Source organism: Gallinula chloropus (genome assembly GCF_964237585.1).
Source record: "Gallinula chloropus genome assembly, chromosome: 1".
NCBI classification, from domain to species: domain Eukaryota; kingdom Metazoa; phylum Chordata; class Aves; order Gruiformes; family Rallidae; genus Gallinula; species Gallinula chloropus.
This window is the reverse complement of record NC_140085.1, coordinates 18,978,689-18,994,407: the sequence shown is the minus strand read 5'-3', so window position 1 is coordinate 18,994,407 and position 15,719 is coordinate 18,978,689. Positions and strand designations below refer to the sequence as shown.

General features: G+C 47.8%; 1 protein-coding gene across 1 annotated transcript in view; it reads left to right on the top strand.

Moving 5' to 3' along the window:
• CACNA1I (calcium voltage-gated channel subunit alpha1 I) overlaps positions 1–15,719 on the top strand; it is a gene marked incomplete at both ends in the record, with an annotated part of 153,010 nt that overhangs the window by 124,402 nt on the left and 12,889 nt on the right. The window contains 14 exons of the mRNA XM_084279078.1: positions 893–1,095; positions 2,258–2,668; positions 3,594–3,694; positions 4,246–4,369; positions 5,124–5,192; positions 6,143–6,327; positions 6,581–6,707; positions 7,759–7,884; positions 8,366–8,455; positions 9,432–9,624; positions 10,705–10,856; positions 12,394–12,503; positions 13,109–13,242; positions 13,975–14,045. Of these exons, the coding sequence (XP_084135204.1) occupies positions 893–1,095; positions 2,258–2,668; positions 3,594–3,694; positions 4,246–4,369; positions 5,124–5,192; positions 6,143–6,327; positions 6,581–6,707; positions 7,759–7,884; positions 8,366–8,455; positions 9,432–9,624; positions 10,705–10,856; positions 12,394–12,503; positions 13,109–13,242; positions 13,975–14,045 (2,096 nt within the window). The remainder of the gene's footprint in view (positions 1–892; positions 1,096–2,257; positions 2,669–3,593; positions 3,695–4,245; positions 4,370–5,123; positions 5,193–6,142; positions 6,328–6,580; positions 6,708–7,758; positions 7,885–8,365; positions 8,456–9,431; positions 9,625–10,704; positions 10,857–12,393; positions 12,504–13,108; positions 13,243–13,974; positions 14,046–15,719) is intronic.

Genomic DNA, 15,719 nt, shown 5'->3' with positions numbered 1-15,719 from the left:
TTTGTCAGCTTTTTCCAGCAGCTTGGCTGTTTTTACAGCAGTCTGGTCCTGGTTTACATGATTGCTGTCAGAGCTTACCTTGAATGCAGGGATCCAGTCCCTTCAAAGGGAAAATGGGAAGAGGTTGTTGAGTCTGTTGGTGCACTCACTGACACTGCAACCAGGTGAGGTTGACCTTCATTATGTGACCTTCATTATGCAATAGGTCTAACTAAAATGATTGTTCCAGCCCTTTCAGGCATTAAACCCAGTACTCTTCTTCCATCTCGATAAATGCTGATGGTCATCCACAGCACTTAACCTATTCATCAGTGTTCTGGATCTTCAAGATCAATGATCAGTCATTTGAAAAGGCCCAGTGTAGTAGGATAGACTGGGATGAAGAGTATGGTTGTGGGAATTTTAAGGTGACCTCACTACATGCGTGGTTGTGGGTCTCTCTAAATCTTAGGCTGAGACACCAAGGAAGAGTCTAACTGCTCGAAATAGCCAGCAGGACAGTCAGTGGTATTTGTTCAGACCCAAGATGCAGATGTCTGTTCTTGGCATGCAGAAGCTCACTTTCCTCCTGTTACTGCCGGGGTCTGGCCTCTTGCTTTGCCTGTCAGCCTGAGTCTGCCTGACCAGTACTCTGCTCGTCTATCTGGCCCCAAGGAGAGCTGCTGTGAGTTTTGATAACTGAGGAGAATACTTCAAAGTCTTCCCACCTAGTGCTGTTCTTTCCACAACACCCTGAATCGGAAGGTGTCGATGTTGATTGATGCTAAACAGCTGGTATTCTGTTAACTGCTGCTAACATACTTAAACAGCTTAGACACTGAAACACTCACTGAATAGTGAGGAACTCACCACCTTCTTTTCTCTTTCTCCTTCTCAACATCTTTCCATTCAGATCCAAAGCTCTGTGCAATTCCTGTGACACCTAATGGACACTTTGACCCATCCTTGCCCTCTTCCAATCCACCAGTGGCTGCTGGGGGAGTCACCAACTCTTCACGCAACTCCCTGCAGCCTGACCACATCCGTGTTGCTGTTGGCTCCCGGAAGAGCAGTGTGATGTCCCTGGGGAGAATGACCTATGACCAGCGGTCCTTGGTGAGTGAGTGTCTAATACCCTTCTTTGAAGTCCAAGTTCTCTGTTGTCTTTCTGTCATCATCTGGGGATTGTTGTGGAGGATGGCACTGCTGCTGTAGGCTTCTAACACATGGATATTGCCTGTCTTTAGGAGGCCAGGTCAGTTCACAGTATTTAAATTTCTAGATTACTGATGTCTCCTTCCAGTTTACTGATCTATATTCCATTGAGTGTGGGCTCCAGCTCTTTTATATCCTACCAATGGGAGAGGAAGAACACCAAGGAGACAGTCTCCCTCTTAGAGTGAACCACATTTTGTCCTCTTGCCCTTCCTTTGTTTTCTCAGAGCACAGGAAATGTGCCCTGAGTGAGTTAAGAGAACAGGAATACTTGGCAGTTCTGGCATCACCCAAGTCCTGCAACAGGTGACTTTTCTGGAAGCTTTTGTAGCAAAAAAGGGAGAAATCTTGACTTGGAGGTCCCCGTAGCAGGTCCCGCTGCTACTTAGCACTTCCCCAAGCACTGCTGGCTGTCCAGCCAATGCATCTCAGACCTGTCCACCTTGTAACAACAGCTTCTGGGCCTTCTAGCCACCAACACACACAGCTTTGGGGTTTGCATCAGTACTGAAGGGGTTCGTGCCCCTGTTAGTTTGAAACAGGGAGAGCTGGCAGCCACGCTCTACATGATAAGTTGCTGATGTGGTTGGACTAGACTCTAACCAACAAGCCTGTTTCTCTTATTTCATCCTTTTATTAAGGCTGTACTCAATGATGGTATGTCAGATTATCCATCACCCCATACCTTGTGTTATCCTTTACCCCAGGGCAGTGTAAAAAGCTGCCAATCAGATTTTTGGAGAGCTTTATTCTTGCTTTGTGTGGTGTAAGTAACAACATCAGGCACCTGGCCTTTAGCTTTATTATTTAGCTTTCCCATAAGTGCTTTGCATACAGATGGTGCTATGAAGTAATCACAGCCAACACCACTGCTACCTCATTATCAATTTATTGTCAGATTTACAGAGATTGCTGCTAAATTTCCACTATGCAACTTCCTCAATGGCTAAAAATGGCAACCTCCTGGCCTAGAAGCCCAGGGAGAAGTCTGTGATCTGAGATAGGACTGCATGCTTGCTCCCTGTGCCCAGAGTTGCTGAGTCCCTATCCTGCTCTCTTACAGTCCAGCTCACGCAGTTCCCACTACGGTGCGTGGGGCCGCAGCGGGGCCTGGGGGAGCCGTCGCTCCAGCTGGAACAGCCTGGCCCGGGGACACAGCCTGAAGCACAAACCTCCCTCCGCTGAGCATGAATCCCTCCTGTCTGGGGAGAGGCACAGGGCAGCAGATGGGGAACCGGATGGGACGACAAGAGTGTTCCATCACCGCCGGACACTGTCCCTGGACAACAAGGGCTCCTGTGACCTGCTGGAGTTGGCCTCAGTCCCATCTGGCCACAGAGTGACCCGTAAGCTGGGAGCTGGTGCCAGTGAGCATCAAGACTGCAATGGCAAAATGCCCAGTATTGCCAAGGAGATCTTCCCAAAGATGAACAACCGCAAGGAACGGGGAGAGGATGATGAAGAGATAGATTATGTGAGTACGTGATGTAGGGAACCTGGGGTTACACTGTGGTGTTTGTGGAAACACCAAATCCATCCTCAAGTTTTAGTCTCCCTGCAGAGTGGACAGGACAGGTTGAAAAGGTGCTTTAAGTACATCTGGAGGACAACATTGAACACAGGTGGGACCTTCTAGCCCCAGACAAGCCCAAACCACATTGTCAGGGTGCCTGCAAGGCAGTCATACAGATGGACAGTGGGAGGAAGGTAAATGTGTGGCATGTGCACATGGTTGTTCGGGGGCTGTTATTTCAGCACAGCGCAGCCAGTGAATTCTACAGGTTGGGAAAGGTCAGGCTGTGTGACCAGCGAGAGGTTTGCATGGGGAACATTAGCAGATCAGAGCAGGACGCAAAGGCATAGAAGACAAGGCAAGTGAGTTTTGCAGTGCCTGCCTGTGAGACTGCAATGCCCTATCTGTAAAAGGATCAAAGGGTGGAAAAAGCAGAGGAAGAGTCAGTAGAAATTTAAACAGATGTAAATGCTATATGAAATTAAATCACTACCAAGCCCAAGTGCCAACAGAACACATCCTGGAGTCTTGTTTAGCTGAGGTAGTGAAGAAACACCATCCTCCATGTAACAGAATCACTTCGACAGCTCTAAGAAGGCATCATGGATGACATCATGCTCTAGAAGGGACACCAGCAGTTTTATTTGTAATGATTTAGAGGGGAAACCAGATGACAAGATGTAAACATGCCCTGGCAAAGCAGCTCGTGTCCTTTTCAGTGGCTTGTTGTTCTTTGAGTCCATTTCCTCATTCAGGGGCTTAAAGAAAGGCAGGTAATGCACCTGGTGAACTGAAGGTATTTTGGGGTCAGAAGTGAAAGGAAGAGTGCCTCTCTAAGCAAGTGGAAAGGTAACCAGTAGCACTTGTTTCTGTTATGTTCCTCCAGAGCCTATGCTTTCGCATCCGGAAGATGATGGAAGTCTATAAGCCTGACTGGTGTGAGTTACGGGAAGACTGGTCCATATATCTCTTCTCTCCACAAAATAGGTTCGTGCAGTTTTTGCCATGAGAGGGTTGAGAAGATGGGGCAGATTCTGTTGCTGTCCTGGCCACATCCCCTGAGCTGCATGTTAGGTTGCAACTTCAAACTTACCAGCTGGGAATATGTTTTGTCTCCTCCAGCTCCCCTTCTACAGCCCAATAACATCTCTCTTCCTTGATTCTGAAGATGAAAGGAAGGATGAGAATCCTAAATAGCTATTGTGATTTCCCCTCCCTTTGGAGCATTGCATTTTTCTTTTGTGTAATCATAGGTATTTATAGCAAAACAAGGCAGGGAATACTAACATTAACCCAAAAAGGAGAAGGAATGTATTATTAACAAGACTATAATACTGATATTTCCTCCCCTGGTACCAGAACAATCTCTCCATTTCAGTATGAACTTATCGGCTGTCATATCACTACTTTTAGGGCAAAGTGATAGCAAAGCTGCTACTTCAGAGCTCAGTTTTAGCCAGACCTCTCAATTTACTGTCCTCAAAGCTCCTAACCTTACTCTACCCAAGGCACAGGTTACTACTGGAACTCTCTTGCAGGTTTCGTCTCCTCTGCCAAACAGTCATTGCTCACAAGCTCTTTGACTACGTTGTGCTGGCCTTCATCTTCCTGAACTGCATCACCATTGCCCTGGAAAGACCGCAGATTGAACACAGAAGCACGGTGAGCACTATTTCCTCCCACTTGCTTTTCAGCACAACCTCTGAAAGAGGTTCGTAAGTGTTCCCAGCACTGGCATGACCTCTGGAAGAACTTCTGCATTTAAACACCAGCTCCCACTCATCTATTCAAATGCCCAAGTATTAGTAATTCACACAATGTGGGCTTCCCCTGCAGGGTCTTATGACACAGCAACCAACTTTATAATACAGTAATCCTAGTTTCCTCCCTCTTGGAAAGTAAGGCAGTCCCTCAGGCACCTGCAGTTAAGAGATGACTGGCAAAACCAACAGGGATTGGGAACCTGTATGCTGCTTTTGAGCCATCTTGGAGATGGCTCCAGCTGGCAAGTGAAATGGTATTTTCTCCACATGTCTGCCTTAGCTGACCCCCAGACTCTACTGCACTTACACACACTCAGCAGCCCTTCGGGAAGGGTGGCAGGTCAGGACTGAGCAAGCACTGGCAGAATGGGGCAGAGAGCACCCTGAAATCAGATATGCAGGGTACATTGCAGAATCCATCCACTGCACTCTTGTGGAGTTGTGTAGGATCCTGTCCTAGCTGTGGCACAGGGCTGAGCCAAGGTGTATGAGCTAAAAATGCCCAGCACTGACCTTTGCCAAGGGCATGTCTCTTATTTGCCCAACTTTCAGATCCTTCACAGGAAAGCAGAAGATACCAAGTTCATCAAAGGGGCTTGACAGAGTAACAAGAAGTCAAGACACATTTAAGGCCTTTCTCTGTTTTTTTCTAGGAGAGAATCTTTCTCACTGTGTCCAACTACATTTTTACAGCAATATTTGTAGCTGAGATGACACTGAAGGTAAGTTACTGGATATGAACAGCTCAGAGCCTTCTCCCTGTGTAGAAACAACATGGGTCTTATTTGCTCAGCCCCCTTCTTAAGTCTCTCCATCTTTTCAGCATGCCAGTCCTTCCCTCTACCTTGGCAAAGGCAGATACTGCTTGGGCTTGAGTCCTTTTTTGTGAGGCATGGAGGGGATGTTTATGCGAGGCTTTAAATCCAAAGGGATCTTAGTATCCAGGAGGAATAGCTGGCCTTCAGATATGGATTTTGTAATGATGTCAAATGTCCATTCCCTTTCTCCTGGAGGAAGAACAGATGAAATAACAATATTAATAACATGCTTTTAGTTGAAATAATTATCAGTAGGTGTCTAAATACTTTGCAACAACAGGTAAATCTTGTTATTCCTCACTTGTGATTGAGAAAGAGTCCTAGAACTGGGTGCCTGAAGTAAAACCTTAAAATTCATACCTGAATTATGGTCATGCTTTGCAGAGTGTTCAACTCTCCCCAGGGACAGCAATTTCTGTAGCATCTACTGGTTTTGAGAACTACTGAGAATCAAACAGTTTTAAGAGCAAAAGTGTGGGGTTTGGTGCCAAATTTTACCTCCCAGGTGATCTCCAGACTGGGAGACTTGCCCCAGATAGATGTTATGGCAGGAAAAAGTTTCCTCTGTGCTCCCTATGCAGCCTGTTGCTCAGGAAGGCAGAGGAAAAGTGAGAAGACACCATGGCCCTATAATTTCTGGAGTTCTGTGCTACCATTTTCCCCGAAGATGTTTCCCTTCATAGCATTCCATGCTATGAAAAAAGATAACGTGAAAGAAAAAGATTGAGATACCTCTTCAGTGTCATGTGGAGTTGATAAATGTTCCCTATCCTTCCCCTCTTTCCACAGCTACCCTCTACCACGCAACATGCAGACGAGCCATTAAAGACCCTCTCCTCTCTCCTCTCTTGTAGGTGGTCTCTCTAGGCCTGTATTTTGGGGATCAGGCTTATCTCCGCAGCAGCTGGAACATCTTGGATGGCTTCTTGGTCTTCGTGTCTCTCATTGACATTGTGGTATCAGTGGCCTCTGCTGGTGGTGCCAAAATCCTGGGGGTGCTGCGAGTCCTCCGGCTGCTGCGCACCTTGCGTCCCCTCCGGTCAGAGTCCCAACAAGCCCTGCTTGGTCCCCTCTTCCCACCAGACATGCCTAGGAAGGGTCTCAGATCCCGCTGTGCTAGGCAAAGTGTGGTCTTTGACAAGCCCTAAGGCACAGGGAGGTTTCCCTTAGCCATATGACCGGTCACTGCAGTCACAGGGAGAGCGGGGGTTTGCTGCTGCAGAAAATGTTTAGCTTAGGTCAAACATCCCTGCCCTCTCCCTCTGCCATCCGTCCCCTTCCTTCTCTTCCAGAGTCATCAGTCGAGCCCCTGGCCTGAAGCTGGTGGTGGAGACGCTCATTTCTTCCCTCAAGCCCATAGGAAACATTGTCCTCATCTGCTGTGCTTTCTTCATCATCTTTGGCATCCTGGGTGTGCAGGTAGGTTGTTATTGCCCATCAAACAGCCCCTGTGCCCCCACCTCCAGGTGCTACAGCAGGCATAGCTGGAGCAGGAAGGACAGGCAAGCTAGGAAATCTTTTCCACCTGCCCTCCTCAATAAGCTGTCTCCCACCATAATGTCCCCACATACTTTGGCAAGGACAGACATGTGCCTGGCGAGTGCAGGCACCGATGTGCAAGACAGGAGTTAATGCTCATTCCTGGAGGGAGCTGGGTCAGGATTTGGGTCAGAGTTATAGGGAGAGCCCAGGGCTGGCACAGCACAGGGCTCACTGGGCGCATCCATGTCGCACCACAAGCAGCTCAGTGCCTGCCTGCACGAACCCTGCCTCTCAGCTCTGTTTCTCCCCCTCACTCTGCGCCCTAAATCCACCCACAACCTTCTTTTATTTTTTTTTATTTAATCCTCTTTATTTTCGGCTGTTGCATTGCAGAGGAGCAAGGGCGTGGGCGTTACTTCCATCTCGGGGAATGCGCTATACTTAGTCTGCTCTGATGCATCTGTACAAATGCACAATCCAGTACCTTCCATATGGGGAAAGGAGCCCTGGGCAGAAGAGCCACAGCAGTGCAGTGCAGCTTTGTGAAAAAAAAGTATCTGAGAAGCAGGGGATATTTCTTCTGGGGTTTTTTTACCCTCAGATGAGATCTTCTTTTCCTGTCAGCTCTCTCAGTAACTGGAAAGCAGAGAGGGGAGATAACATTTGGGGACTGAATAGAAGACTTTTTTCCCCTTTTGGCCAGTGGCTCTAACTGCACCCAGATAAGCTGCCCTAAAGGCTGTCAGATGATAAGAGCTTACAGTCACTGCTGGCCTGGGGCAATGGAGGAGTCTGAAAAGCCAGGTGTGGGTGGCCCTGGCTCCTTAGCAATGTTTGAGCCTGTGCTCTATGTCACGTCCGTGCTGTCATGTTCCACCTGGCTTGCAGCCCTGCAGCCTACCCACTGTCTTGGGAGCTTCTGCACATCCCAGGGAGCATGGGAAACCCTGTGGGGAAAGGGGCTGATGGCATCACTCCTCTCCTGCAGCTCTTCAAGGGTAAATTCTACCACTGCCTGGGAGTTGACATCAGGAACATCACCAACCGATCTGACTGCGTGGCTGCAAACTACAAGTGGGTGCACCACAAGTATAATTTCGACAACCTAGGACAGGTGAGTGTGCCCACAGTTGTCTGATGGGAACCCATCAAAGAGTTTGTCTCCTGTACATACACCTCCCCGGGGCACATATGCAGTATCTGGAAAGCCTGATCCCTGGGCCAGGAGGGGAAGTTATTTGCACGGGCATCCATGCAGAAGCTGTATCACTAGTGGGTCGGTATCAGGATAATGCTTACAAGTTGTGGGGAAAGAAAAGTGGTGGCAGCAGAGAGCTTGATTTTCTTTTTCCTCCTGCTGCAAAGCAGATGTTCTTGACAACCTCTCTCTTCTGGTGTGTCTGGCGGCACATGGCTTCCTGTCTCCCCCCTCTGTCTCCTCCACAGGGGAAGGAGGAGGTTTTGATGTGTGCAGAGACGCAGGTGGGAAGAGTATTTCTATGTTGTGTGTGCTAGAGCGTAAAGCCACAACGTGTTTTTTTTTCCCGCCTGCCAAACACACCTGCTCCACATCTGCTTTGCTTTGTATGTTGCAGGCTCTGATGTCCCTCTTTGTTCTGGCTTCCAAGGATGGCTGGGTCAATATTATGTATAATGGACTAGATGCTGTGGCTGTTGACCAGCAGGTATGAAGACTTCCTCATGAAAGGACCCTTTTCACTTTCCTCAGGCTAGTAAGGCAGAAGCATGCTTTAACATCCTGCTTCAGAGACCTCCCTCAAACCAAGAATCCCTTCCAGGGCCCTTCTGAATCCTTTGCTCACCTATTTACAAGGGGTCAGGGCCATGCCTGATCTATGCATAGAGGTGCAGTTGTGGCTGTACAGTGGGTGTCTGGGGTTATTCTCGTCCTCTGCTCAGTTTGGATCTCACAGCAGGTCTTTATCTATTTATAATGATGGAGCAACAATGACATGTGCTTTTCTGGGCAGGTTGGCCTCCTCCTGGCCCACAGATGGTTATTTTAAAACCCTGTAAAACAAGGACTGCAGAGCTGCTGCCCACATACTGCTAAGACAATGACCTTGATAGTATGCAGTGTAGGCATCTGCCATAGGTTGCAGTACCAGAGGCTTGAACCTTGGGGTTGATGTTCCATTTACCTCTGAACCTCTGCAGAAGGTGCATCACTGTTGGCTTTTTTGCAGGAGACCCAGTCAAAGTCAAGGCCTCCTTTAACTCTGGGCACACATGACATTTCTATTCTGGTCTCACTGCTGTTTTAGTGGTGTGTGGATGTGGTCTCTACTTGACCTCAAGCCAAAGCTGTTCTCAGGTGCCTACAACACCCATTTTACCACATACTGGTGTTGTACTCGACCTGTGGCTGGGGTTGTGTCTGAACTGTAGGTGACTCTGCAGGTGGGCCTTTGCCCTTGACTTCCACCTACTCTGTGAATGGCCAGCTGATGCCAAAATCCTGTTAGCCAATCACAAGATTCTTTGCCTTTAGCTCCAGCTCTTCCCATACCAATTCTTTGGTTTCTATAAGCTCTCCCCACCTCCCCAGCAGCCAATCACCATGGCAGGTCCCACTCCTGTCATTTCCATACAACCATGGATACCCCTCATTGACCACCTCTCTTCTCCCCCCTTCTCCAGCCAGTAACCAACAACAACCCCTGGATGCTCCTCTACTTCATCTCCTTCCTCCTCATTGTCAGCTTCTTTGTGCTCAACATGTTCGTGGGAGTGGTGGTGGAGAACTTCCACAAGTGCCGGCAGCACCAGGAAGCTGAGGAGGCACGCCGGCGGGAGGAGAAGCGCCTGCGCCGCCTGGAGAAGAAGCGAAGGAGTAAGGCACAGCCTAAGTGTTTGGTTGGTTCGTAGGCCAAGGTTTTCTGAGAAAAACCTTCTCCTCTTCTTTTTCTTTCCTAATGGACCGGTCTCCAAAATGCATTGCTTGCAACTGTGCTCTCAGTCTTCCTCCCCATGCCACTGCCATATTGCTCTGCACCTCACCGGGGTGGTCTGGGGAAGAGGGGTGGCCGATGAGGTCTGTTGGGACTCTGGGGAAGCCACTGGGGTTTTAGCACCCTGACCCTTGGGAGATAACATTTACCAAAAAGTACCCCTGTGCACCTTCTGACATGCACTGTTGACACAGGATGTGCACACATCAGTATGCCTCCTGGGCTTGGGACAGTCCCACCTGAGCTTTCTGCAACCCAGCTGGTGTTTGGGGGAAGACATAGGCCATCCTTTGTGTTTAAACTCAAATTTAAAGAACAGGGAGGGGAAAAAAAGAGGAAGATCCTTGTGTTTTGTTCCTGACTCTTTCCATCAATGTTGTAGTGTCACTCTTTGGGGTCCCAGACCCTCTGGGGTGAAGCAAGCCCTCTTCCTGGTGTTTCTGTCCTTTTCTGTATTACTTTTAGACAAAAATTGTGACAGCATACTCACCCCTGGAAATCATCCCTACTACCCCAGACTGATGGTTTTCTTCCATTCACAGCCTGTTGGGCATGCTTTCCCTTCCTTTGCTCCAGTTTTTCCCTCTCTTGTGTGACACCCTGGGGCCTCTCCTGGAACCATCTGCTCCCTTTTATCATTTGTGATCTTAATTTGTTGAGGCATGAAATGCTGATTTAGCACCATTTGCACAAACATAGACTAACAGATTTTTCTTTCTAGCATTCCTCTCCTTGTCTTTTTTCTACTTAATTTTCCCCACTTGTGCTTTCTTCTTTTTTTGCATTTCCCCCCTCCTTCCTTTGCCCCAATCTTTTACCTGCCATTTTCTGTTCTTTCTCTCTCCTGCTGTCATTCCCTTTTCTTTCTTATGCCAGTTTCTTACTCCTCAGTGTTTCTTACCCATTTCTCTCTTTCTTCCAATTTCTTCCTAACTCTGCCCATCTCCCTCTTTCCACTGAAGAGGCGCAGCGTTTGCCGTATTATGCTACCTACTGCCCCATACGCCTCCTTATTCATTCGGTCTGCACCAGCCACTATCTGGACATCTTCATCACTTTCATCATCTGCCTCAACGTGGTCACTATGTCCCTGGAGCACTACAACCAACCTGTGGTGAGTGAGATCACGGAGATAAGCCATACCTCTAGTCATTACGTTATTTTGCTACACCCTTCTGATGACCACTGTGCACCAGAGTAGGCAGGACATTTAAGTGTCTTAATGGAAAGAGTTAATGTAGTAGGCAGAGTTATGTGAAGAGTTTTCTATGCATCCAGAAAGGTAGCTCCTACTCAAACACTAGTTATCCATTAAAATCAATAAAGATATCTAAGTAAGAGTTAGGGCCCTTAGAAAGCGCAGTGAAATTAAGTCTTTGGGCTTTATATTAGTAAGTGGGTATGTGGGTCACCCAAATTTAGCTTTCTGGTCTGCTTTGTATGTTCCCCTGGATCCTAACAGAAGGAGTGGTAGAAACAGCCGTGTCCTGGGAGCTTCAGGCTTTGCATCAGATTTCCAAAAGTCAGTCTAATCCTCCTGCCATATGGCCTGAGCTGAGAGGACTACAGTGACTGGTTGTGTGTCATGGCATGGGATGTCTTTATTGAGCTATCTTTTTTGCATAAGAAAAGCTGGAGGGACAAAGTGCTGAGCAGAGACTTTCTCAGCTGCAGGGGATTATTCCCAGAAAAGGGTCTTGAAGGCCAAGTAAGTTTTATACTTTGGTTGGAACACTCTGAGTTCCTGGCAAAGGTCTAGCTGCCTTTGATGGAAAAAATGTATGCTGCACATATCAAAGGAGTGTTCTGCCTCCATATGTAGACAAAGCATTCATCATGACATCTGCCTAGTGGCATTTCAGTTTGTTCTTCAGGCAACCCTTGATTGAGGTGACAGCTCAACCCTGTTGACCCTTGGTTGAGGTGCCTGAGCAGGTGCTGTCCAAGGTAACTCAGGCTTTGATCAGGAATGGAATCTGTATCCTCACTCAAGTCCCCTGTTTCCTCTGTTTCTTCCCCATCTTGCCCAGTAGCCCACCTTTTATCTCACCCTTGATGGTGCCCAACTGTACTCTGCAGGACCTCTCAACCTTTATCTATTGTCATCCTCACATCAGGCTTACGTTTCCGAATCAGTCACTTCCTTACTTCTCAGCTCCTCCCCGTGGACCACGGGTCCAGCCATGCCAGCTTGTTGTCAGGCTCTGCTAAAGAATCTTGCCAGTGCTTCAAACCCTTCCAGTTGGCATTTCGTATGCCTGCTCCAGACCAAGGCATAGAGGGGTTTCCTCCCATCAGAGCTAACATGTATGCACAACTGGAGCAACCTATGTGCCAGTGTCATTAACATGGTGACAGAGGTGGAGGCGGCTAATGGTACTTGATGGATTATCCTCACAACAGCAACCTCTTTGCTGTTATGCTGAGCAGTACCAGAGAAAGGAGAAATAACTGATTCTGAGAACAGCATGGGGTAGAGGGGTCACCTGATGGTTGCCCTTCATAGATAGCCTCCATGTTCAAGTTGGTAGGAATCATGGGGCAGCTTCCTCACCTCCTAATAAATTCCTGGTACTCAGGAAAGTTCCCCCCAGGTTATTTTCTCAATGTTGCTTTCACCTCAACTCCCTACTCTCTCTTTCTGCTGGCAGTCCTTGGAGACCGCCCTCAAGTACTGCAACTACCTGTTCACCACTGTCTTTGTGTTGGAGGCAGTCCTCAAGCTGGTGGCATTTGGTCTGCGGCGATTCTTCAAAGACAGGTGAGCAGAGGGTTATGTTAACTATGGCTGTGGGACAACTGGGTTGGGGTTGGAGGGTTTGAGGATGGATCCCTATCTGGATTATGAGGTGGTAACAAAGTGCCCTAACTGCCTCCTAGTTCTGCATAGCATGAACGTAGCCTCAGCCCATGTAAGCTGCAATGCCTAGGCAATAGTAAGAGTTGTCCAAAACCTGCCTCTTGGTTGGCATCTGCTGGTTAGGCTAGAAAGCAGAGGAGGTGGGGTTAGAGAGAGACAATTTTTTCCCTGCCCTTGAGGCAAACTGGGAGCATGCTGAACCAGAACATATATAAAGAAGCTGATTCGAGGTAGTAAGGCCATAAAAAACTAAGCCCATTAGTCAAAGCATAGCACCATAGTAACACAGCTCCATGCTTTCAGATCAGGCTGGCTTGCCTCTGGCTGCTCAGGGTGTGTGCAAAGTGAATCTCTGTCTGCAAAAGCCCATATAGGCTGACTCAGAGTGAGGCCTCAAATTCATACATAAAGAAATATTTAGGCTAAAGTGGAGACAATTCACTTTCTTTCTCAGGGAAATGGAAAAACTCCATCTTCCTTTACTCTTTTCGATTTTTCTTCTTAAGGTGGAACCAGCTAGATCTGGCCATTGTGCTGCTGTCTGTCATGGGCATCACATTGGAAGAGATTGAAATCAATGCTGCTCTCCCAATTAATCCCACTATCATCCGGATCATGAGGGTGCTGCGCATTGCCCGGGGTGAGAGAGACACTGGCCAGAGGCAGGGATGTAGGTGACCATGAAGTGGGAGCTGGTGTAATGACTCATGGAGCTGCAGAGTCATTGGCTCTCCCTGTCCCTAGGCTGGGGAGGGAGGCAGGGGATGTGACAGGGGACAGCCTAGAGGCCAAGACTTTCTGGTTTCCTTAAGCCAGGCATTTGGACGCAGTGATTTTAACAGGAGGTGAAGGGCCACGAAAGTGAATAGATCATGTGAGAGCTGAACTTTCCCTGTTATTCTTTTATGGGACAAGTATGGCAGTGGTGTTTGGAGAAGGAGCCACCAAGCAGGTTGAAGTTTGCACAGGAAGGGGACTGAATCTGCCATGTTGTGCTAAGCTGCCTTAACAAATGATGGCTGGAGGAAGAGAAAATGATGGAATGAAGCATTAGAGCAGAGAGTGAGATACACAATGATAGAAAGAGAGCTCTTGGCCAGGCTGTCTGAGTGATGCAGAAGGCAGCCCGTTAGGCATGGGTGGCAGAAACAGAGTATGTAGTAAGAAGGAAATGCACTGGAGGAGAAGGAAACACTGGGAATATACAGTCAAAAGAGGCTGAAAGGAGAAGGGGTCCACGGGGTACAATAGCATTTTTCTAAGACAAGGGGAGACAGGACATTGGTCTTGTGCTACTGACATTAGTAAGTCACACAGTATGAACCTTCTGAGTTCAGTTTGAGTGACACTTCTCTTATGTTTGTTGTCATAGTTCTGAAGCTACTGAAGATGGCCACGGGAATGCGAGCACTGCTGGATACGGTTGTTCAAGCCCTGCCACAGGTAAAATGACCAGCTACCCCCAAGACTCTTATCACAGAATCACAGAATAATTTGTATTGGAAAGGATCTTTAAAAGTCATCTAGTCCAACTCCCCTGCCATGACCCCTTTTTCCAAAGGGGTGATTCTTGTGGAGTCTCAGACGTGGTATCTACTGTGTTGTGTAGGTAACTGCCTGAAGGTGATCTCCAAATTTTCTTGTCAGTCATGGGGGTACAGCTTTCCTCAGATAGGTGTTGTTCAGGTTATTATGTCAATCACAGGGTATAGCTCACTTCATGTTTCTCTTCTCCAGTGCTTGAGTGAAATAAGGCTTGACTCCTGGATAAGGGCAGACTTCTTTGCATCATGCCTAGACAGTGTCTACCATTTGCAGCTAGTCCCCAGCTCCTCTCTTCCCTCTCCGTAAGAAGAGGAGAGTGACTGGCAGCCATTCCAGGAGGAAAGGAGGTCTTTGCATCTAGGCCCCTCTCACCCTTCCCCTCATACACACCTTTTTCCCCTCCTCTCATTCATTTAGGCTCTCATATTTGCACTACAGCCACTCCTTGTCTTAGCCAGTGCCTGCCCATTCCTGCTTTCTTTTCTTCCTTTCTCCTTCTGTATCCCTTTGTGTTTCTGAGCCTCTCATGTATGAGAAGCAGTGACACACTCTGTTGTGGCTCACGCAGCCGGCAGTTAAGTGTCTACTACAAGACAGCTAGACAGAAGGATTTCATGAGCTGTGAGCGGCAGCTGTTCCCGAATGAGATGCTGACATGGTGCTTTACACAGGCTTCAAGCCCACTGTGAGGATCCTCCCTGATGGACGAGCAGCCAGGGAGACTGGTCCCCTTCCTTTTGGATCCTCTGGAGAGAATTGTTAAGCAAGGAGGAATGGCACCAAGTGGCTTTACTGATCACGCATCAGAGCGTTCCTTGGAAGGCCCTGAGCAGGCAGCTATCTTGCACGATATCAAAATGCATGGGCATTTGTCAGCTGATTTATCAGCTAATGCGCCGGTCTCTGAGAGTGATGTAGAGCTGAGAATCAATCTGAAAACAGCATGAGTAGTTACACAAGGGGTTTACGTCTGATGTTGGTGACAATAAACGTCAATATGAATTAGGGGAATCTTGTGGCACAAAAGCGAGCGGGAAACAGTGTGATCTTTCTCAAGTCCTGTGCTCTGTCTGATCTCATGTTTCTCATTATACAATAATAATTTGTATTTTTGGCTATTGACTATGTAGTTCATATACAGTATATAATGATATTGTCCTCCAGCATAGTTGGGAGCTGAGATAGAATGGAAAGAACAGGAGATTAAGGGTGTTCTTACAGCAGGCAGCTTTGTACCAGTAATATTTATTAGTTCTGGCTCTGCTGCCCTGGACTGGCTGAGTGCAGCTTTTTTGCACCTTGCTCTTTTCTGTTCTAGGAGCTACAATAGCTGATTTGCTCAGGCAGGTGCCTGGAATGGAGCAGGTCTCCAGATCCAGCATCTGCATGTCTGTGCTGTGCTTATTCTGCAACCCAGATAAATGTATCACACAGATATTAAGAGCTGGCTGAAGTAGTATCCAGAAGACCTCAGTAAGACAGAGGACTCTGCAGTGTAATTGCATTTAAATGGTGACTCTCAACTTCAGTCCCAAAACATAAAGAATAAATAAGAGAGGGGGAAATGTTCAT